Source organism: Gouania willdenowi, chromosome 5 (assembly GCF_900634775.1).
Source record: "Gouania willdenowi chromosome 5, fGouWil2.1, whole genome shotgun sequence".
Taxonomy (NCBI): domain Eukaryota; kingdom Metazoa; phylum Chordata; class Actinopteri; order Blenniiformes; family Gobiesocidae; genus Gouania; species Gouania willdenowi.
The window spans coordinates 40,504,628-40,528,598 of NC_041048.1; the positions used below are offsets into that span (position 1 = coordinate 40,504,628).

The following is a 23,971-nucleotide window of genomic DNA, read 5'->3' on the forward strand; positions in this document are numbered from 1 at the left end:
AATAAATAAATAAATAAATAAATAAATAAATAAATAAATAAACAAAGGTCTAGGCCACATATGTTGTTTGCATTAGGAAATACAAATGACTATTAAAATTCAGTTAAAGATAACTTAGTCTCAATTAAATTTTCCCACGTTTTTATCACATGACTGCAGTCATTTTTATTGACAAATTGTGAACAGAAGTCAAAATCTTTCTATTATCCTGCCTAAATGACACTAGAGTTGTTCACAAAATCCAGGAACATTTCAGAGACATGTATTACTTGGATATTGTCGGTGTCTTATCTTTCATTTACATGAGAAAGTGCAAACTAGCGCACAATAATGTTTAAAATCCTTTTTTTTTACACCTGAAATCTGCAGCCCAATTGAGGTAAAACTGCTTCGTATTTGCTTCACTGATTAATTTTTCCTTTTTCTGCTGCTGTATCATCATTTATTCATCCTGTGATTTGTTTCTGAATATATTACTGCTGTTATTGTTGTTGAAATATTAAAGTATTCTCTTATCTTGTCTGAAAATGACTTGTTTTGAAGGATTGATTCAAAATAGTTTGTGCATAATTTAAAAAAAAAAATTTGTTGTGGATGAATCCAAACAAAGTTTGATTAGAATCAGTCTGATTAAATGTTCTCTATCAATGTCATCTCAAGGTCATCTCTGTTGTAGAGAAGTTAAAGGATGTTTCTCAAATGGGGGTACGTGTACCCCTAGGGGTACGTGATGGCACTACAGAGGTACTAGAGAGAGAGAGAGAGAGTGAGGAAAATGAACAAATAAAGTGACAGTCTTGATCCAACCCCAGGCGTGAGAAATGATACAAACTATAGAAATCAATCTATTCAGGAGCCACTAAATCAGTGTTTTTCAACCTTGTGGTCGCGGCCCCATGTGGGTCGCCTATTGTTTAAATGGGGTCACCTGAAATTTCTGACAAAAATTAAAACAGATTTTTTTATTTTTTTATTATTATAATGTCTTAATTAAAACAACACACATTTTTAAACAATTGTATTTCTATCCTTTGACTTTGTGAAATATAAATCTAATTAAACTAAAATGCAGTAAAAATAAATATCTGAGCTCAAACATGATCGAAAACTAATTTCAGAAAAAAATGTCTTTGGGTCACCAGAAATTCTTGATACCAAAATGGGGTCACGAACCAAAAATGGGTTATGAACCACTGCATTAAATACTGTTTATTTCCACTTATTTACTAAATGACATTCTTTAAAATGTGTGTTATCACTCACTCACTCATTCCATCACTATGATCTATAAATGTTTTAAATAGTTTAATAAGAAAAATGTTGTAGTTGGACAAAAGGAGGGACTTGGGTTCAGAAATAAGAGAAAGGGAACTTGATCCAAAGTAGTTTGAGAACAACGACACCAACCTTTCCAGGGTTCTTGTCTGAGCTGCTCTTGTTGTTTTCATCCTGAACGTCCGTCTGTGTGTCCATGTCTACGTCTCAGTCGTCTGAAACAGACACACATTAGTTCTCAGAGACGTGGACTCCAGTCACATGACTTAGGTTGTGAATTTAATGAGTTTATAGGTTCGACTTGTTGAAATGTAAAGAGACTTGTGACTTGACTTGAACTTTGACATCAGTAACTTGTGACTTGAGTTTGAGCCTTTGACTGGCTACACTCCCTAAATCCCTGTAATAGTAGAATTATATGCACTTTATATCCAGAGCTTATAGATGGCGTTATAAATGCTTATATATGTATATTTCCCTCTCCCTGCATGCTCAGAGCTCTGTGTCTATCCATTGTTGTATTCCTCAGACAAGTTCACAAACATGTCTCAGCGTCAGACAGTCTCAGAGGTGTTATATGTGATTAGCCAATAGCAGCCTTTCTGATCAGTTTTCCTCCTTATCTTATAAGAAATCTGTTCTGTTACTGTGTGGTTACCAAGAGACCTCTTCATCTTCATCTGTGCCGTTTTTATTCATGCCAGAGCTCTGGAATCAACTCCACAAAAGATATTTTGGTCCCTTTTGACATATAGTGTATGCTCAAAGATTTGATAACTAATTGACTCTAATAATAATTCTGTTTTTCAGAGACTTCAGGGTGTACTCACACTGGCAACTGGGACCGTTCCAAGCTCACAGCAGGAATCCCCCCCTCCCTGTCCCTTTTCTGACACGGTAGAACGGACGTGATCACGAGCTCAACTCGGTTCCCACAGAGAAACACATCATCACATTAATTTATGACACACGTATGGCGTTATGTCACCATTAAGCGACTCTGGGTTTGTTGTTGACAGTACATTCTGTTAATTTCATATTTTCTGTTGCGTAGGGTAACTATAAACCAAGATTTACCCAGACACGTCCTCTTTACACGGACTGGGTTTCCCAGGGCCCCTGAACGCATCACGTTAATTTAAATGACCGTAACTCTGCTCATATTTGTTCTATCGGAGAAATTCCACCAGTTTATGAAAGATAAGAAGTTGCTCTTTACAGCCAGTGTCGGTACATTGCGGTATTTTACTCACACGTAACGGAAACATTAAAGATGCTGCTTTGTTTTGATGAAATCGACACAAGGAACAGAGAGAACCAAGTGAGTGAGAAAGAAAGATTAAAACAGACCAAATAACGGTGGATTTATTAAAAATGAAAGACTCTCTGACGATAAAAACCACCATGAATGGAGGTTCAAATGGATTTGAAAACAAAGGAGGAAACTGAGCCTATAAAGGTAAGATCAGTTTAATTTCTGGATCAATAAATGTCGTTCTGATTTTGTGGAGCTAGTCTTTGTGTACATTAATATAAGTGTAAATAGATGCTTTTAATGTGTGAGACAGTTTAGGACAGAGTATTTGTGTGTTTGTTTAAACTTTGTGTGTCTGTGTGTCCATCTGATCATATTTATCTCCATCACTTTCAGTTTTCCTTTTGATGAACATGACATTATCTAACTCTTCTTTTATTTCTTCTTCTTTAAGTCCATGCAGAGTGGACACGCCCCTCCCTGGACATTAAAACTATGAGCTGATCCTAGTTTCCATCATCAGGTCTAGACCCATCACTTCTACAGACAATAGACAGAATAAAGCTCAGAGTCAACATGGGATGCACTTATTTATTGAAATGTATATTAAATGATTATTTAATTTTCTGTAATTTTATTTTTTAGATGTTTTTAATTGTTTCAATAATTTAGAGACTTAAGGAACAGATTGTTATAATGCATAATAAAGGTGATTTACTTGAGTCATCACTAATTTCAGATTGTTTTTAAGTCTTTGTATAAAAATACTTTAACAGGACAACAATGATGTGCAGAGCTGCAGTAATGTTGGCTTCATACAATAATAATAATAATAATAATAATAATAACAACCACTGCACACACCACCAGAGAAGCTTCCAGTGAATAATTTACAAATAAAAAAAAGTTCACTGATGGTGACATTGAGATCTCAATGTCACCATCAGTGAACTTTTTTTTTTTTTTTTTTGTAAATTATTCACTGGAAGCTTAGATATTCTGTGACAAAGATATCAAAGTTTGTTGTTTTGAGAAGAGTCATATTTATGATTAAAAGTTATGATTGTATTATATTCTAAAGTTTAGAATTATCTGGCTCGTCTTCCTTTCTTTCTGTTCACAGCATAACCTTATATTTAGTTCTACAAAATGTGTTTAGAGCTAATTTTACTGATTATTGTTACACATCATCCTGCATGTGCATTATATACATTATAAATGTGTAGATTTAACTGTTGGAGAAACCATTTTATTAAATACAAAGCAAACGACATGCAAACAGAAAATCAAAGGTAGAAATAATTTATTTAAATTATGAAATTAGTGAGTTGTTAAAGTGCTGAGGTGCAGTGGAGGGTCTTCTTCTGCAGAGACGTGATGATGAGGGGTCCGAGTAAAACCCAAAATTCCATGGTAATTTTGAGGGTATAAACATACATATAAACACATTACTGGTATATTAACCCATATAAACCAAAAAATTTAGAAATGGGACATTTTACGGCTGCAAATGTGTAACATATTACTGGTATTTTGAGAACAGGACACATGTAGATTTCTGAGCAATTCATTACAGTTGTGCAGGACTAACAGGAACTCCACACACTGAAAATTGGTATTATCACATGTGCACTAACACGACACGACCTAAGAAGAGAAATAAAATAAGATTAAAAATAAATAAATAGTTGCAACATTTTGCAGTCTTGTTCCAGGTTCTGCTGTCATAATATTCCCATCCTTGTACTTCCAATGTTTAAATGTTTTGTTTTAAGGTTCATGTTACATTTTGCAAAAGGTTGCACTTTATTTCTGGCTTATTGATTTTTGTTTGGAAAATTATTACCCTTTCTTTCAGACATTTCATTTATTTGGGCTTGTATTTGTGATGTTCTGTTTTTGGTTACATTTAGATGAATAAATTAATACACTACACTTTGCTCCTCAAGACACTGTGTTTGTTTTCATTCTCCAGAGTTTGAGTATGTGTCCCAGAACACTGAAACACCATATATATATATTTATATATTTATAATATTTATACATTAGCAGCAGTACAATGTCCAATTTCCATAATTTTCTGGGTTATATAATAGCCAACCACATGTGTCCTGTCCACAAAATACCAGTAATATGTTACACATTTGCAGCAGTAAAATGTCCCATTTCTATATTTTCTGGTTTATATGGGTTAATATACCAGTAATATGTGTTTATATGTATATTTATACCCTCGGACCTGATGATGAGCTGCTACACTCCGTTACTGTCCCGCTGTCGGTTGAACAAAGAGAAGTCCTGACGGCCATGTTGTCCTCTTCCTCCATGACTTCTCTGTGGTGTTGTTCATATATATCAGGTAACGAGCACATCTGACACCGATATCATTGCGGAATGTGGATGTTTATGTGCCGTAAAGCGTCGCGCGGTAACAACGTCATCACATTTTGCGCACGGGTCGAGTCGAGTTGTGCGTGCGCATCTGGCACGCTGTTTGGACCGCCTCTTCCAGCAGGACCATCGGGCCGTTAACCCCCCTGCGGTGCAGGCCAGACAATGGCCCCCCATGGTTTCACACATGCACAGAGCTGGTTAGGAACGGTCCTGTTGACAGTGTGAGTACACCCTGAGCGTCTTCTGCCTCTGGTTGATGACGAAGAGCAAGTAGACCATTAGGAGGGTTGTTTGCTTTGTAGCAAAAGAGGCCAAAGAAGGATGTTGGGAACAATCTCGCTCTACAGCTACAGTAAGTCACTACCTTCACAAATATAGAGCAGCTTTGGTCCCCTGACTTAGAAACAAAGCACTTCCTGCTCCAAAAGTCCAAAACATTGACAAAGTGGTTCTCAAACTTTATTGGGTGAGAGAGAAAGAGAGAGAGAGAGAGAGTAGATAATAAACACATAAAGTGTCAGTCCCCCTTTTCTAATTTCTCAATCCACTTCCCCCCCTATTTAAAATCAACTATAGATCACAATGATTGAATAAATGAGTAATAACACACATTTAAAATAATCTCATTTTTCTGGTGACCCCAAAGACAATTTTTTTTTCTGCAATTCGTTTTTTTTATCAGGTTTGATCTCAGATATATTTCACAAAGTAAAAGTATAGACATACAGTTGTTTAAGATTGTCGGTTATTTTTGATTTTTTTTTTTTTTTTTTTTTAAAGAATAATAATAAAAATTCAAGAATCTATTTTAATTTTTCAGAAATTTCAGGCGCCCCCATTTAAACTCCAGGCGACCCCACATGCAGATCCTGACCCCAAGGTTTAAAAACACTGATTTAAAGATTTACTTCTATAGTTTTTATCATTTCCAGTCATCTCACGCCTGGGGTGGGACCAAGACTGACTCTTTATTTGTTCATTTTCCTCTCTCTCTCTCTCTCTCTCTCTCTCTCTCTCTCTCTCTCTCTCTCTCATTAGTACCCCCTGTAATGCCATCACGTACCCCCATTTGAGAAACACTGCACTATTCAATAACATGATGAGTGTGGATGAATGGATGGATGCATGGATGGATGGATGGATGGATGGATTTTCCCAGCATCCCATCTCTTGAGCATAGCCTGTTTCTGCCATCTAGAGGCAGTACAGCAGAAATAACTGAAAAGTCAGATTCTCCCCCTGTTGCAAAAACGAGAAAGAATCAAAATGATAATCTGTTTTTAGCATTAGTCTCCATGGTCAGTCTTGCAAATAAACCTGTAGTTTAGACATGTTTTCTATCATTTTTAACTCTGTGGAGTTCAAACTATCATAAGTTGCTTAATAATGACCAAACTGAGCATTAATGCAGGAAGGAACAAAGGGCTTTTGTAGGTTTTTTGTTGTTGTTTTGTTTATTGATTCTCATTTTGAGAATGATTGTTGTTGATTTGTGGGTTTTCAAGTCAAGTCTTTTTACACAGAAGTGTGTATGGGACCTTGTTGCTGAGGCACACACAGATAAACCCACAGCATGGACAGAATACTGTGGAACAGAACATCTCTCCACCAGAGTGGTTCGATAGATTTCACTGCTGTGCACAACAGTAGCATCAAATTGCACCTGCTGACTCTCCCCATTCCTTCCATTGTCCTACCCTGGACTCCTTCTCTCCGATTCCTTCCCCCTCACTAAGGTGTAACACTGCTCTCTTTTTAGGCCAAGCTATGGACTCAACACGCCCTCACTTCTTCTCTTCTTCTCTCTTCTTCTTCTTCTTCTTCTTCTTCTTCTGTCTTCTTCTTCTTCCTTCTTCTTCTCTCCTCCCTTCTCCTTCTCCTTCTCTTTCTTCCTTCTCTTCTCCTTCTCCTTCCTTCTTCTTTCTTCTTCCTTCTTCTCTTCTTCTTCTTCTCCTTCTCCTTCTCCTTCTCTTCTCCTTCTCCTCCTCTTTCTCCTTCACCTTCTCCTTCTCCTGCTTCTCTCCTCCTTCTTCTCCTTCTTCTTCTCCTTCTTCTTCTCCTTCTTTTTCTTCTTTTCTTTCTTTTCTCGTGTACACTAGTTAAAATCACTACTCTCCGTTATTCGTGAACGGATCAGGCTGAAATTTGGTAGCTATAATCTATGGATGTGTACGCATCCACGTTCGGAGCCCGATTTTTGATTTGGGGCCCCAAAAAAAAACAAAAACGAAAGTTGATTTCTCCTTTATTTGCATCAAATATACAACGGTTGGTGGTACCGAATCATTGACACATACCAATATATAAATGGGGCTCATTACCCTGTACGTGTCACGGGGGGGCCTCCGGGGGCCCCATTTTTTAAATACTACTCCTCCGTTAGTTCTCGTTAGTCGGAATGGGTGTTTGGTATGAATACTGATGAGACGCTCGGAGCCCCTTTTTTTAAATGGGGCCCACCCCCATTTCCAGTAATTTCCAAATTTATGGGAACATAGTCGTGTGATATATTGTTTCAAAGATAATTCAACATAGGTTACGATTATGACTCGCACAATTCAATTAGGGGCCCGAGGGGCTCACACCCCTTTTTTTTTTTGGCAATTTCCATTAAAGTTGTTCTCTCATTTATTTGTGAGTCAAATATTGCGACAGCTGGTGGTACCGAATCATTGACACATACCAGTATGTGAATGAGGCCCATTACTCCGTATGTGCCACGAGGGCAACGGGCCCCATTTTTCAAATGAGACTCTTTGTTAATGCTCATTGAATCGGACTTTAATTTGACATGGATATTCTATGAGCGGATGTCACAATTATCAATGCAATACAATAATTGTATTGCATAATAAAACATGCATAGCTGTCATAAAAAGATTGCACTACATGGAGTGTTGACCTTTGACAGCATGTACAGACTAGGTGGTCATTCTCCAGACTGCTAGAAATAAGATATCACCTTACAATGTAAAGATTCTCATGCATATACTGATATCCTGAATACAAATGGATCCTACTTTATAGCATCAGACCAGTAATAAAGCTAGAAATACAACTGTGCAATGTTCCTGAGCATACTGTAAAATGCATTTCTCAAATATTGTAATGTATGTCTAGCATGCAAAATACATCAATCTGTCTAGAAAAACAACAGAAACCAGAAAAAAGTATAAGCTCAATAAATTCTTATAGTGATGAAATGCACAAAAGGCTGGTTAGTACCCTGACATTATGTTCCACTTCAAGCTTCATAACACATTATAAAGTATTGTAACACACAGTTAAACATTTACAGCAATATCAAAAAAAGCTAAATGGATTACAGTTGCAATATCCAGCATAGTTAGATAGAACAGCCAATACTCCACCAACATACAGCTCATGTATTCTAAGCAAACAGAGATAGTTTTTACTAAACATCTACCATAGCCACGATAACGTAATAATACAGCTAAATGATTAACTTAGAAAGAGATCCTCCCTCTAAATGTCTGTCACGTTGAAAGCAGCCGCCACACGCTGGGGGGGTGTTTCCAAAAGTTACTATAGTTCCAAGCCAAAAAGAGTGAAGTTCAGACCCAAACTGAGAACAGTGACGCAAGAAAGGGTGCATTTCAGTAAAAAAACTATCTAAATGATAACACTTACAGGATCAAATCATAAATATGTTCAAACATTTATTCTGCAGGAAAATATGAGACCGAAGTTTAGCTGTAATGTGGGTTTTTTTGTCTGTTTTTGCTCCTTTTAATTCATGTTTTTATTTATTTCGACGTCTTGAATGAAACAACACGGACACACATGTAACCATTTTTAGCTCTTTCAACATATGGGGTGCCGATTGTAAAGTATGCATGCTAAACTAAACAGCAACTATTTGCAACATTAGATTGATATTTAGATTTAGATTTAAGATTACATTTAACTATTAGATTTACATTTAACTATTAGATTTACATTTAACTATTAGATTCAACATTGAAATTTAGATTTAACATTTAGATTTACTTTTACTTTTACATTTAACATCTAGATTTAGATTGAACATTTAACATTTGGATTTAATATTTAACGTTCAGATTGCTAATTCATAATATAAAACAGAGAAAAAATCGGTCAATGAAGTATAAAGATTTCACCGCATGATACGATCATCGGGCAAGGTTTGCATGAATAATATGATGAAAATAATATAGATACTTTCAACTCTCATACAGGACTATGTTATAGATAAAATAGGGCAGAAAATAAATTTGAATTGATTTAGAGTAATTTTAAAGATTTTTTAAAATAGCAGCCATGGCCAGACAGTTGCACCACATGATATTTTGACACTTTCAATAACAGAATAAAATTTAGAAAAAATCAGCAAGGGACATTAAAAACAAGGTGAGGCAGATATACTAAGTTTCTACATATTTGGTGTTTTTTATGCATTTCAACCTTTTTTAGCTGAAAGAAATGCAGTTGGACAAAATAATTAGATGTCACGTCATTGACTCAATAACAAAAATATAATCATTATTGTCTGAAAGAAAAAAATAATGCACACATGATACTATAATTATCTTTGCACTTATCAGTTCAAACATGGCATTTATTTTCCAAACTGACCAAATTTCCATTTTCATAAAAATCAATCAAACTGTATTTAATCATTTAAGGCAAGTTGTGATTAGTTTTCTGCTGATTGTTACATATTATTATTGTTATGTATTACAACTTGCGATAGTTTTAAGATCAAATAAAATAAACTGTTATCTTCAAACTCGTAAAAGATTTATTGGTGTTTCATAATGTAGTAGTAAAAACAGTGTTGGTTTATTTGATTTGTTGTAAACTATATCTACCTTATTTCTTACTTTATTTGCCATGGGTTAATTTGTTATATGTTTTTAATAGATACAATAATAACGAAGAAATTGGGTCCATCAGGTTTAAAAGAAAACTCTTTTGATTGCTGCACACAGAACACTTCCCTTTACTTCAAGCCTTTCACAATAAGAGCCCTGAATATAGATTATCTACCCTTTTTTGTCTTTTTTAAAGCTTTTTTTATGTAATTTATTTTTTTAATATTACTTGCTACACTGTATATATGTATATATATTTATATTTATCATATTTATCCTATATATTTATCCATTTTCCTCTATCTATCCTTTATTTATCCTTTAGTTATTATTATTATTATTAATTATTAATATTATTATTGTTGTTGCTGGCTTGTTTCTTTGTTTTTTGTTCCGTGCACCAACTACCAAGTCAAATTCCTTGTGCTGTCTTAAAACTGTACTTGGCAAATAAAACATTTCTGATTTTGATTTTTTACTCTTTACCATCTCAACATCATATGCAATAATTAGCAGAGATTACTTCAGCTTCTGTTTCCTGTTCTGACGTTAGTGAAAATTGGATTTTCAACTTCCTGTAGCTAACTACAGTTCTGACATGAAGCTGTGGTCCATCCTTTCTCTGAAGGAGATTTAAGTTAACAACGAGGAGATCAACCATGTAGTGAAAACGAAAAAGATGAGTTACCTCTTCTCTCCTGCGCTGTGGACAAAGAGAGGTGTCCTTTCACGCCACAATGCTATGTTGCCCTCCTACATTCCTGAAGCATGTGAACAGTTTATGGGGAAGAGCCCCACGTCTGGCCAAAGTCCAGAAAAGACCCCACATTGATAGTGTACAGGTCAAACACAGCCAAACCACGTTAGAGTCTAATCTTTGAGGTAAAACTTCTCCTTAGGCACTTCCTCACTCATCAATGGCTGCATTTGTTCTTCCCATCTTATAGCCATGGATATATCACAAACATGTGAGTTACATTTCTGCTCAACTTGTGCTCATTCCATAAATGAATTAAAGACATCCTTTAGTGCAGGTTTTATTCCCAAAAACTGGATTGGGTTTCAGGTCACACATGGCTGAGTCATTAAAAGGTTGTGGTTTTTGGAATGTGAGGTGTTCTCTATAAACATTATGCCGTGGGAACCGGAGAGAAACAATAACCTGTAAGATTAGCAGAACCTTTACTTTCTCCGTTCTCCTGGATTGTGAATTCAGAGCTTTAAAACAGAAAACTATCCTCTAGACCAGAGGTTCTCAATCTTGGGGTCAGGACCTTATTTGGGGTTGCGAGACACTGCAGAGGGTCATCATTTGACTTCAAGAAACTAAGAATATTTTTTGAACAATATTAGTAAATTTTTTGTATCGAGCAGGGACGAGAAGGAAAAACAAAAAAGAACAAAAAACTATTGGTGTACAAGGAAACCCCAACAGAGAACACAATCAAAGATGTTCAAAATAATATATGTGATCTATGTACACTTGCAATAATTTCTTAATTATGCAATTTTATCATATTGCTTCCTTGTTTGTTTTATACTAGGCAAACAGATACTAAACAGAATAGGAAAACTGATTAACTAAAAATCAGTAAGATATTAAAGAATACAGTGAATGATTCCAACAATCTATCTACGAAGCAAGGAATCTGTCTGTCTGTCTGTCTGTCTGTGTTCCTCAAATATCTTTGTGAATCAGGCTCAGACTGAGCTGAGACTTTCAACATGGCTGCTGCTTGGTTCAAAGGGTGTGCAACGTCGGATTTGTTTGGACTGCAGTGATACCATTCATGAATTATTTCATAAAGTTGTCTTAAATGCAGATTTGCACAACAGCTCAATGTTGACAGGTAGTCATGGTAAGTCAGGATAAGTACAGGAGTGACTGCACAAAGTGCAGCACATGCAGCTCCTTGTGCTTGGAACACACTGCAAAGAGACTGGAAGTTGACTGAATTGTTATCCTTGAATGCTTTTAAAATGAAACTGAGAGAATTTGAGACTGCCTCAGTTGTCTGTAATTGTTTTATTTGATTCTTATGTTATCCTGTCATTTTCATTTAATGTAAATGTATTTCTGTTCAGTGTTGTAACTTTGCTGCCTCTTGGCCAGGACTCCCTTGAAAAAGAGGTTTTTAATCTCAACGGGATTTTTTTTCCTGGTTAAATAAAGGTTAAATAAAAATAAATTAAAAAAGTGCTTTTAAAAACCACTAAAGTGGCTCTAATAGCTTCACTTTTACTGTTGTGTTTATGCTGTTTTAGCTTAATTTTTATTGTGGTTTTATACTCTGTGTGTGATTTATCATGTACTGTTTAGTTATTATTATTATTGTTATTATTATTATTACGTGCGTGTGTATATTACATTCAGAATTAAACTTGCATTAGAAATTGAGTGTTTACAATGTCAGTTTAAAGAGGATTTAACTTTTATATTAAAGCTCCCATGTAAACCATCCTTGGACCGGACTCTGTCTCTCCCTCTACCTTGAAGCACTGTGCTGATCAGCTGTCTCCAGTGTTCACAGACATTTTTAACACCTCACTGGAGACATGCACCGTACCAGCCTGTTTTAAGGCCTCCACCATCGTTCCTGTCCCTAAAAAGCTGAGGATCACAGGACTTATTGACTACAGACCCATCGCTCTGACATCTGTGGTCATGAAGTCCTTTGAACGCCTCATGCTCTCCCACATCAAGGACATCACCGACCCCCACCTGGACCCCCTGCAGTTTGCCTATAGATCCAACAGGTCCGTAGACGATGCTGTAAACCTGGCTCTCCACTTCATCCTCCAGCACCTGGACTCCCCAGGCTCCTACGCCAGGATCCTGTTTGTGGACTTCAGCTCTGCTTTTAATACAATAATCCCAGCTCTCCTTCAGGACAAGCTTTCCCAGCTGAACGTGCCAGACTCCACCTGCAGGTGGATCACAGACTTCCTGTCTGACAGGAAGCAGCACGTGAAGCTGGGAAAAACCATCTCTGCTCCCCGGACCATCAGCACTGGATCTCCTCAGGGCTGTGTTCTTTCTCCTCTGCTCTTCTCCCTGTACACCAACAGCTGCACCTCCTCTCACCAGTCGGTCAAACTCCTGAAGTTTGCAGACGACACGACCATCATCGGTCTCATCGCTGATGGAGACGAGTCCGACTACAGGTGGGAGACAGACCGGCTGGTGTCCTGGTGCAGCCAGAACAACCTGGAGCTCAATGCTTTAAAGACAGTGGAGATGATAGCAGACTTCAGGAAGAACCCAGCCCCCCTCACCCCCCTCACCCTGGGAGACTCTACAGTGAGCTCTGTAGAGTACTTCTGCTTCCTGGGGACCATCATCACTCAGGACCTCAAGTGGGAGCTGAACATCAGCTCCCTTATCAAAAAGCTCAGCAGAGGATGTACTTTCTGCGGCAGCTGAAGAAGTTCAGTCTGCCAACAAAGATGATGGTGAACTTCTACAGCTCCATCATCCAGTCCATCCTCTGCTCCTCCATCACCATCTGGTACGCTGCAGCTACGGCCAAGGACAAGGCCAGACTGCAGCGTATCATCCACTCTGCAGAGAAGGTCATCGGCTGCAATCTGCCCCCTCCAGGACCTGTACGCCTCCAGGATTTTGAGGCGTGCAGGAAAGATTGTGGCCGACCCCTCCCACCCCGGTCATAAACTGTTTCAATCTCTCCCTTCTGGTAGGAGGTTTCGGTCCATCAGGACCAGAACCTCCAGACACAAAAACAGCTTCTTTCCCTCTGCCACCATCCACATGAACACACCCCAAGTCACCCACTGAACCCCCCCCCCCCCCCACCCGATCACCACCTCCACCAGCTTGATACCTGCTGCACTGTATATATATATTTATATTTATCCTATTTATCCTTTATTCTCTATCTATCCTTTATTTATCCCTCATCCTTTATATTTATCATTATTATTATTATTATTGTTGCTGGGTTGTTCTTTGTTGTGTTGTTTTATTTCTTTTATTTCTTTTTGTTGCTTTTTTGTGCACCAACCACCAAGTCAAATTCCTTGTACTGTCCTCAAAACTGTACATGGCAAATAAAACATTTCTGATTCTGATTCTGATTCTGATTCTGAAAAAAAAGCTATTAACCTCCCACTTTTCTATAGCAAGACATACTTCCTACAGGCACTACACTAGTGGTAATAAATTCACAGATAAAGAAAAGACTATATGCAATAGGCCTATGAGGTGCATTAATAGGCCTATATACAAACCAGTCAGGCAAATATTAAACATCGCAATATTTAGCACAGACTCTTCAATTTAAGAATAAAGACATATAACCAGAGGTGACAAGTAATGAATTACAAATACTTTATGACTGTACTTAAGTAGTTTTCTAGTAACTGTATTTTACTTGAGTATTTATTTTTTTGGCAACTTTTTGCTTTTACTCCTTACTTTTTTAAACAAATATCTGTACTTTCTACTCCTTACATTTTAAAATGAGCTTGTTACCTTTAACACCTTAGAAGATGATGTCACAACATAAAAATACACAAAACAACAACCATTGGCCATATATGAAAATATTTTTCAAAGTTGTTGGCGTAAAGAATGACTCATGGTGGATGTAGTGCGTTCTTTGCAAGCCGAAAAATCATGAGATTCAAGCATTCAAGAACTCTCCGTCAAATCTAAACATTTTATTTACAAATGTTATCTATAATCTATTTATGAGTGCTAAATTATCCAGGTGTTCATAAAAGGTAAGAGATTTAATTTATTTCCATGTACTAGTAACTTAATTTACAATTAAGTTATAAATGTTGTATAAAGTCGAGGTTATGTACAGAATTTTACATATATTAATATATAAAACTTAATTTACAATTAAGTTATAAATGTTGTATAAAGTCGAGGTTATGTACAGAATTTTACATATATTAATATATATAAAACTTAATTTACAATTAAGTTATAAATGTTGTATAAAGTCGAGGTTATGTACAGAATTTTACATATATTAATCACACACACATGCGTCCGGTTATACACTTCTCACCATCTATCTTGTTACATTACCGCCCCCTGTTGATATAATGTCCACCTTTACATCCATTAAATCCTTTTTCTCACTCCAGTCTCATTAAACACTGGAATCTCGTCACCGTTTAATAAGAAAATAGGAATAAAAACTCTCCTTTAGACATTTTATTAGGACTATCGTTTGCGGCGGTCTGCTGTTTGTCCCTCGAAGGCTTCCGTCCCCGTGCAGTGGAGGCAGGGGCAGAGGGCGGCCATATTGTCTCTGATACAGCAGAAATCCCTCCCTGCTGCAGACTCGCCGGCATAACAGGAGCAGAGAGCTGCCGGACAGCCAAACGACAACCAAGAGAAGCCTTTAATCATCAAGGGGTAATAATTTGAACATTTTTTTAAACATTCTTTACATTTCAGCGTGTTTCATGGTATCAAATTAGCGCTGCTATTGTTAGCATGCTAGCACCAACTTCCCAACAGTTTGAATTCAATAGGGAAACTGATCGAGTTGAATATTTAAAGTAATTCCTCTTTTCTTTCAATATGTCTGCGCTTTTATCAGATTATTGACAGAATCCCGTTGAAATGAAAGTGGTTTGGAATTTAGCAGCAGTCTGGAAGTCAGATAATGTGAAGGAAGTTGATTATTACTGACACACCGACATGGTTTCATTCAAACTGCACTGTCTGTATGTGAACAACGCTCCGTGGTAAAGGCCGGTCATTCAGTCCAATGTGTGCCGATCATAAGCTGCTGATTACATTAATATTACAGTAACTAATATTACACACCTCCGCATGTCTCAGCACACATAACTCCGATTAGCATCACTTGATTGAGTGAAACTAGGGCAGGCAGGTAAATTTGTGCTTATCATAAAAATCTGCTAATGTGTGTTAAAATGAAGCTGTAAGTGAGAAGTTGAGCATGCTAACATGGCTAGCATGCTACAGAGGATTTAAAAATGTAAATTAAAATAAGACATAGGTGTGTAAACATGTGGGGTTATCTTTGTAAACAATAAAATCAACTTGTAGACTAGCAAGAATTTCATTAAGTATTAGTATAATATGCAGCTATGAACAGATGCAGAGGTATTTTATTTTTATTAAACTTGTTTAATTTAAACTGATTGATAAGAGCAAATGGTTTTGCTGTTTTCCATTAGATTAAATGAGTGACTAAAATGACACCTTTTTAGTATCACAATGAGATAATTATTGGCCGTGGCTATTGATACGCACCGCCCCTCATTGGTCAGTTTAGGTGACGTGATTGATGCACCACGTGACTTAATGTTCCGTCAGTTGTATTTTAGCTCATATTTATATTTAGCTACCCCACTAACCCTTTTATTTTAGCCCTAACCCAGGAAATACCTTAAAATGTTGTATATAATTTGCCATTTTGAATATGTTAAAATGAAAAATATATATGACAAAAGTGGGATTCAAACCCACGGCAGTGAAAGGAAGAATTCTTGAGTCAGGCTCCTTAGACCACTCGGTCATCCTGGCACGGTGAAACACAGGCACATTAGGCTTATGTATCCATAGTGGGTTTTTGTATCAATAGACACTTTCCTTATTAAAATGAACGTTTAAAGTTGTATACAAAATTGTAATTATTTGTCTGTAGTAATTTCTAAGTGGGTTACACTTTCACTTCTTGTGAACAAAACACACAATCATTTATTTCAATGTTAAACAGGACTGGAATGCACTGTTTGATAAATTATATTTAAATGTGTGATTTCTCAAGGAATGCAGATACATTTTGGTTCAGTTTCATCATCTTTCCCTGTTTAAATGGTTTTATTGGCTATTAAACTTCCAGGAATCATAGCAAACATGATAAATACTAGGGTTAACTTTGAATTAACAACAAATAAAACATGTGTTCGTTCACTTTGAAAACAAAAAGGATTTTTTTTTGCAAAAATTAATTTTAATTAATTAACACAATCTCAGTACGATGCGCAGTGCGCACTCAGTACATGACACCGGCATGGAAATTTGGTAAAATATTTTGAAAAAGTTTTGAAAAATCATTGTGAAAAATTGGGGGAACTGTTTATGGTGGGGAGAAGTTTTACAAAAATGAGATGTTACGCTCAAATCATGCCTGATAACGTCGCGATAGCTTAACATATTTGTTAGCCTAGCTAACCTTCAGCCACTGTGTCACCAGGTAAACTGATCACCACTTCAGCTAATACACCATGAGCTAAAGGTGTCTTTGTACCAGAGCCTTTTCTCATTTGAATGCAGTCATAATAATCTGAACCAACACAATAAAAACACACTTCAGATGAAGCTTTGCATTCACATGCAGTCACAGGAAAACATGATCCCCAGTCAAACCGTAACAAACAAGATTGAACAGAATTTGCTGCACTTTCTAGACATTCAAGCACCTGTTTTCCATTGAAAAGTATCAAATTAAATTGTTCCACAACATGCATGTGAGGCTTTCTAGTGTCATGTTTTGACTTTATTTTAAATAAAGAGAGAAAAAAACAGGTCAGATTGATTATTAGGAATGCAAAATACATTTTTTTGTCCCATTTCTGTGATTCCCTAACATACGTAGTAATTGTAATGTGTGGTCACAGGTTCCATCAGTTCTGACGTCTTCTTCTCTTGGACTTGCAGCTCTCCTTCTGCGGCCCCCTCCCCTAACCCCCTTTCCCTTGTGGGATTTGTTCCCCCCCCCTTCAACTTCCCCTTCTCCTCTCCCCCTCTCACACTTTTTTATTTGGGGCTCCTGATCTTCGCTGTAGCGCGATCGCGTCACCAACTCAGCCAAGCTGTCGGACATGTCAGGACCCGTGCCGAGCCGGGCCCGAGTGTACACTGAGGTCAACACTCACCGGCCGAGGGAGTACTGGGACTATGAGTCCCACGTCGTGGAATGGGGGTAACGATTCTGGAAATTAAAGGCTTTCATTCTTGGCTATTCTTCTAAAAATAATTAATTATTTTGTTTGTTTCCTTGTGTAGAAACCAGGATGACTTTCAGTTGGTGAGGAAGCTCGGACGAGGGAAATACAGCGAAGTCTTTGAAGCGATTAACATCACCAATAATGAGAAAGTGGTAGTGAAGATACTTAAGGTGAGTTTCTACCCAAGGAGAAGTTCAGACATGAGACGAGTGTTGGACACTTTGTTATTCTTTTGATCTCAGCCTGTTAAGAAAAAGAAAATCAAGCGCGAAATCAAGATTTTGGAAAACCTACGAGGAGGTCCCAACATAATCTCCCTCATCGATATAGTCAAAGACCCTGTTGTAAGTTCACAAAGATTGTTTCTTATTTGTGTGTATTGTTTGTTTGCGGTTTTTGTTGTAATTATTGATGCTTTTATGAAAAGTTAAACACAAAAATGGGATTTTGCACCAATAGCATGAAGGTCCTACCACATGTGCCAGGTTTTCCATTTCACTTGGCATTGGAAAATATGTTACAGTGAGTATTTATCACTAGCTCAGTGAAATGTAGTAGGATCTCATGTGGAAAAACCAAGTGTAGTTTGTATCTGGAATGAGGCCTCGTTTACACGACAACCTTTTCAAGTGAAAACGCAAAACTTTTGTTGCGTTTGTCTGTCCGTTTCCACAACAACAACGTTTTGGTGCTTGAAAACGGACAAAATGTTTTTGAAAATGCTTCCGTCTTCATGTAAACAGGGAACAGACACTTCCTGTGTCATGGGCATGTTCACTGAATAAGGGTTTAAGGATACATTCAACCGATTCTATTAAAATCTTGATTTTTACTTCCTCATACTTGCAGCCTCTCTGGTTTGAGAACCACTAGGTTACAGTGTAGGGGTTTGTGTCAATGCAGATAACTACCTGTGACGCAGTAGCATTATTTATGCTCGACTCAAGAACGTGAATCCACTTCTAACCGGGACGTTTCTGTCAAACTCCAAATTTTTTTTAAAGAAATTGTGCACAATAAGAGCTGCATCTTTGCTAACTGTGTACAGTGAATGCTTGGTAACAGAATAAGGTAGACATAAGCAATTGGCTGCCCGGGGATCATATTCGCACAAAAAAACTAAACGAAAATCCAAAAAAAAAATGTAAATAATTCCAGAAACACACAGAATGACGACAAAAAACGCAAAAAGAAACACTCGGAATGAGAGGAAAATATTTATAAAATGACAACAAAACCCAAAACACAGAACAAAACTGTTATTTCCTGTGTTCATTTACGATATGTGCTCACATCCCCTGCACTAAGGATGCACTGCCTTAGTGAGGAACACTGTTGGTGTGCGTCACTTTTTACAATTTAACTGAACTTCTCTAACAAAGTGTTGATTTACTTCACCATCACTTGGATCAGTGGAGGCGTGTTTCACGCCTGCACCAGATTCTGACCACAATCCCAGTGCTGCACCCCTACTTTGAGCTTTAAATATTTGCCCAAACCTGGGGTCGGTCATTGATATCTTTTTAACACAGACTCTGGTTGGGCTCAGACGCTGCACGCTAAATGAATGGTCAGGTGATGTGTTTGGATTAGTGTGAGAGAAAAAGGCACAAATATTTGCTGAGGAGGTGAATGGAGGTTGTCTGGTACATGAATAAATGATGTTAAAATGCATAAATAACTCTACTTGTGTCTCTGCGCATGCACTTACTTTGGTCCATTGCAGAACCACACCACTATCTAAAAAAATCAAAAAAGAAGCAAAATGTTGTCGTGTAATTGGGGCCTGAAACACTTGTGTGGTAAACCTTTCATAGCTCCAATAGTGAATCCAGTTTTCCATGATCGCAGAAAACTTGGAAAAAATGGAATACACGTTCTGAAAGTGAAGAGTAGTCTATACTGGAGTTTCTCGCCGTCCATCATGTGTTCCTAAACTGTATCTAAACAGATGTTGGACACTGAGACTTCAAAAAATCATCCATATCTGTTCCTTGGTAGAACAACTGTTTCTTCCAGTCTGGGGTTGGTGCTTAGATGAAGTCTGCATCATTGTTACATTAGAAAAGTCTTGAGTTCTGATGGTGTTTGGTGGTTAGAGAATTAGTCAGTGTGTTAACTCACTAGTAGGGATTGAACTATTCACTCAACTCCCGATACGATTTCGTTCACGATTCTGGGTTCACGATACGATTTTCTCACGATTTATTTTACAAAATGGGAATGTTGACACATGACTGAAAAATATCCTTTATTTTTGGGGGACAATACTATACTATTTTACTTTTATTTTTCATTGTCAAAAGAATCCCTTGATATAACTATTCAACAATGATGCAATTTTAACTAAAAATAAATCTTGAATGAAATAAATAAAGGAATAATACAAGTGAAGAAGCCTATTAATTTAAATTTGCTGGTTCTATAATAAACACATTCAAAACTGGTAATAGTTCTTTTTCTTTTTTAAAAGTGGCAACTGAAATGTATTTTGTGCCTTAACAATTGGACTTTTAAAAATAAAACAAAAAAAGAAAAACAGTCTTTTACGTATTTACGTCAGATATTGTTAGACCACAGACGGGCGCTGGTAAACCCAGTGGTCGGTGGCATGCAGTTAATTTCCCCCAGTGAAGAAGAGAAGCTCTGCTAGCAGACAGAGTTAATAGATAAAAACCTGCACTTTTACAGATATTCACGTAATATTACAGATATTTCGTTCGGTGCCTTAATAGGAGTAAAGAATCATTTATGAGCATGTTTAACAGTTCAAATGGCGGCCCAGGAAAGAAAATAGTAGCAGATTTCCGCCCGGTCACGTTCCGGCTTCTGGAAGGATTAATATATAGCGCCCTTCTGCTGGTTTACAAAGTACTGCGAGTTCAATTTTCAGACGCATCGATTCTGTGAACCGTGGTACCTATGAATCGATTTTTAACTGCCTTATCGATTAATCGTTACATCCCTCCTCACTAGTGTGTTTTGTTTTTTTTCAGTCCCGTTACCCCAGCTTTGGTCTTTGAACATTGTGAACAACACAGATTTCAAGTAAGAGCTAAGCTTTTAAATTCATTATCTTGACTGTTGAACTGAAACCCTCCTTTCTTGGCATGCTCGTTGTTTCCTGTGAAAGTGTGTGTATGTGATGGAGGAATAAAAAAAAAAAAAAAAAAAGTCCAGTGCTGGTGTCTTCGGTGCCAGAAAGTTGATTGTTTTCTGGTTCTATCCTCAATCGCTGGAAACAGTGACTTTGCTTTAATATGATGCTAATTTAGTATGTTTGCATCATTATTACCAAATAAATGACATGTTGATTAAATGGGTCTTTATTTATCTTTAGCAACTGTACCAGACGCTCACAGACTACGATATCCGGTTGTCTACATGTATGAAATCCTTAAGGTGAGATTCTACGTTCTGTTATTGTTCCATAGTTTTGTGTCTTTCAGTTAAGTCAGAGAATGGTTACTTTTTATCGCAGCAAGGCCAAAAAAATTATTGTTTGATCCAAGAGTCACTTCATTTATCAAAGTCAGCATTTAGATTAATGACTGATCTGAAACAACAGGAGAGATATAAGGCTTTGTGTGTTTGTTGGAGCCATTTTGTATATATTTGTGTATTTTGTGTAGTGCGTTTTTTGAAGGCTATTTTTTGTGTTTCTATAATATATGTGTTTTTAAAGTCATTGTGTTTCTTTTTTGTGCTTTTGTATATTGTATGTTTAATGGTTATTTTTTCATTTTGTGTGGTGTTTTTTAAATTAATTCTGTGTATTTCTGTTGCTGTATTGCATAATCATTGTCTGTTATTTTCAAGACATCTTGTTGTGTTTTTGGAGTCATGTGTGTGTTTTTAACCGTTTTGTGTATTTTATTTGGAGTCCGTCTTTTTTGTGGTAGTTTTGTGTATTTCTCATGTGTTAATGTTTTGTGTTTTTGGTAGTTTTATACATTATTTCTAATTTATCTTGTTTTTTGTGTCATCTGTTTTTGCGTAAATATTGTAATTATGTGTTTTTGCATATTTTTCAATTATTTTGTCGACCTCTGAAGTTTGTGTTTTTGAGTAGTTTTGATTATTTTAGTTGTCTTTTGTGTAATGTTTTGTTGTTTCTTGTATTGTTCTGTAAGTTTTTGTAGCTGAGGAAAAAGAAGAATTCTGCTGTGTTTATGATGATATTCCTTTGTCAAACAGGCTTTGGATTACTGCCACAGCATGGGAATCATGCACAGAGACGTGAAACCACATAATGTCCTGATTGATCACGAGCATCGCAAGGTGAGAGAAAAGCACATTTTGGTGGACTCGTCTGAATTCTTTCTTCATTCTCATGCCTGTAGATGCTGATTGTTTTGATTTTTTTTTTTTTTCTGCAGCTGCGACTTATCGACTGGGGTCTGGCTGAGTTTTACCACCCCAGGACAAGAGTACAACGTCAGAGTGGCCTCGCGCTACTTTAAAGGACCCGAGCTGCTAGTGGATTACCAGGTACCCGTGCCTCCTCCAAGTGCTTTAAACAAATTACATTCACTGTTGCATCATTTAATTGGCTTCATTTAGCACTAGATGTCAACAAACGACGGCAGCAGCATTTAGTATTTAAATGATAGATCTAATATTAAGAATAAGAGGAAAAATAATATAATGATACTTGAAGTGCAAATCCTCTCCTATTCAAAAAAAAAACCCTGATATCTCATGCAGAGAAAAATAAATGTAGAATAAAGTTAGAAAATACAAAGTGAGCATGTGATTTTATACAAAACTAAGTATATTCTTGCTCTCGCTAGATGTCTCTGTCATGTTTTGCAGATAGTTAACAAATCCTTAAAGGCACACTTCATACTTTTTGACCTAAAGAGTGAACCCATATGAGTTATTTTGAATGATTCCTTTGACCAATATACAGCGCTGACCAGTATCAATGCTCCGAGTGGGGCTTCCCTCTTCAAATACCGACCATGTAAGTTTGGAGAAGACGGACCGTCTTGGATAGGTCATGTGACGTGGAGAATGTTGCACTTTATGGCAGTTTATATGAACCACAGGCTCTGATATACTCATAGGGCTAAAAGGCTTTGCTACTATTTTTTTCGCCTGTTTGACTCCAGGACATGGCCGAGGCAAGGTCTAGTGGCCAAAAGTTTGTGTGCCTTTAAATGATACATTTTTATGCTGGGTTGATCTTTGTTATTGTCTTCCATTCAAAGAAATTTTAATACTACACGCGCACACACACACACACACACACACACACACACACGAAGAGAGTGAGGATTAATGCTTATAGAAAATGACAACTATCATAGACAAGTATAATTAGATGCTATTGCTAACCATCAGACACATTCAAAAGTTCACAATTTTAATAATAACTTATAATGAAAAGCCTATAGGCATGCTAACGGATATACGTTTCCACAACACTTTAACTGAAACAATATATCACACTACAGAAATACTCTTGAACAATTTGTGCCAAAACTTTTTTAGGGAACACAAATAATTCTTTTTTCACTAGCTTGTATGTGCAGTGTACCCTGGGTAAATATGGTAAACCTAAAGACTAAAACAAAAAACTGTACATGAAGAACAAACACATAGCAACCACTGGGTGGCGTCATCAACTGCCAAAACAGGGCGGCACAAAATTTAAAAAAAAAAAAAAATCAGTTTTGAATTGGCTACATTTTATGGTGAATTTTTTGTTAATGTTTACATGAAATGCACAGACCATACATAAGATGGTAAAAACAGTGTAATAGTGCAGAATGTGTCACATTCTATTGATCAGAATTGGCTATAGATAAACTGCAATGTTTATTAAACACGTAGTTAATCCAAATTTTGATACAAGTAGTTATTTGGGTGCTATGAAGCGTTTTTCTCTACACTAGTGTTTGGTGATATGACCAATAATTTATGTCACTGTATTTTTCAAAATGATTTTAGTTTTTCAAGATATGTTTTTTTTTTTTTTTCTGGTCCCAATCACAACTAGAGGTTAATCATACTTTCTAATTATTTAGACTAGAATAATCCCTGCAGTAAATTGTCTTAGACCTACTTTACTAATGAAACACATTAATCTCCACACACATGCAGAGAGCAGCTGAAACATTGGATCAACATCGGTTACATATTCATTGATGTTGATTAATCTGTGACGTGTCAAAATCAGACGATTATTAATTCGGAAGCATTGTACCTTTTATGTAATAGTGTT

The 23,971-nt window shown here is 36.7% G+C and overlaps 1 protein-coding gene, 1 non-coding gene and 1 pseudogene across 2 annotated transcripts in view; 2 read left to right on the forward strand and 1 right to left on the reverse strand.

Moving 5' to 3' along the window:
• The window catches only part of slc2a9l2 (solute carrier family 2 member 9, like 2), a 204,598-nt gene extending 196,242 nt beyond the window's left edge, over positions 1 to 8,356 (reverse strand). Inside the window, exons 1-2 of the mRNA XM_028446776.1 lie at positions 8,296 to 8,356; positions 1,408 to 1,490 (exon numbers count right to left, since the gene is read on the reverse strand). Coding sequence (XP_028302577.1) covers positions 1,408 to 1,473 — 66 coding nt within the window. The 5' untranslated portion in view covers positions 1,474 to 1,490; positions 8,296 to 8,356. The remainder of the gene's footprint in view (positions 1 to 1,407; positions 1,491 to 8,295) is intronic.
• A 6,680-nt stretch (positions 8,357 to 15,036) lies between these two features.
• On the forward strand, positions 15,037 to 22,879 carry LOC114463435 (casein kinase II subunit alpha-like; annotated as a pseudogene).
• LOC114464133 (small nucleolar RNA SNORA57) lies at positions 20,839 to 20,988 on the forward strand. The gene has a single exon (XR_003674159.1). It is a non-coding gene; the product is annotated as a small nucleolar RNA SNORA57 (small nucleolar RNA).
• Positions 22,880 to 23,971: the final 1,092 nt, after the last annotated feature.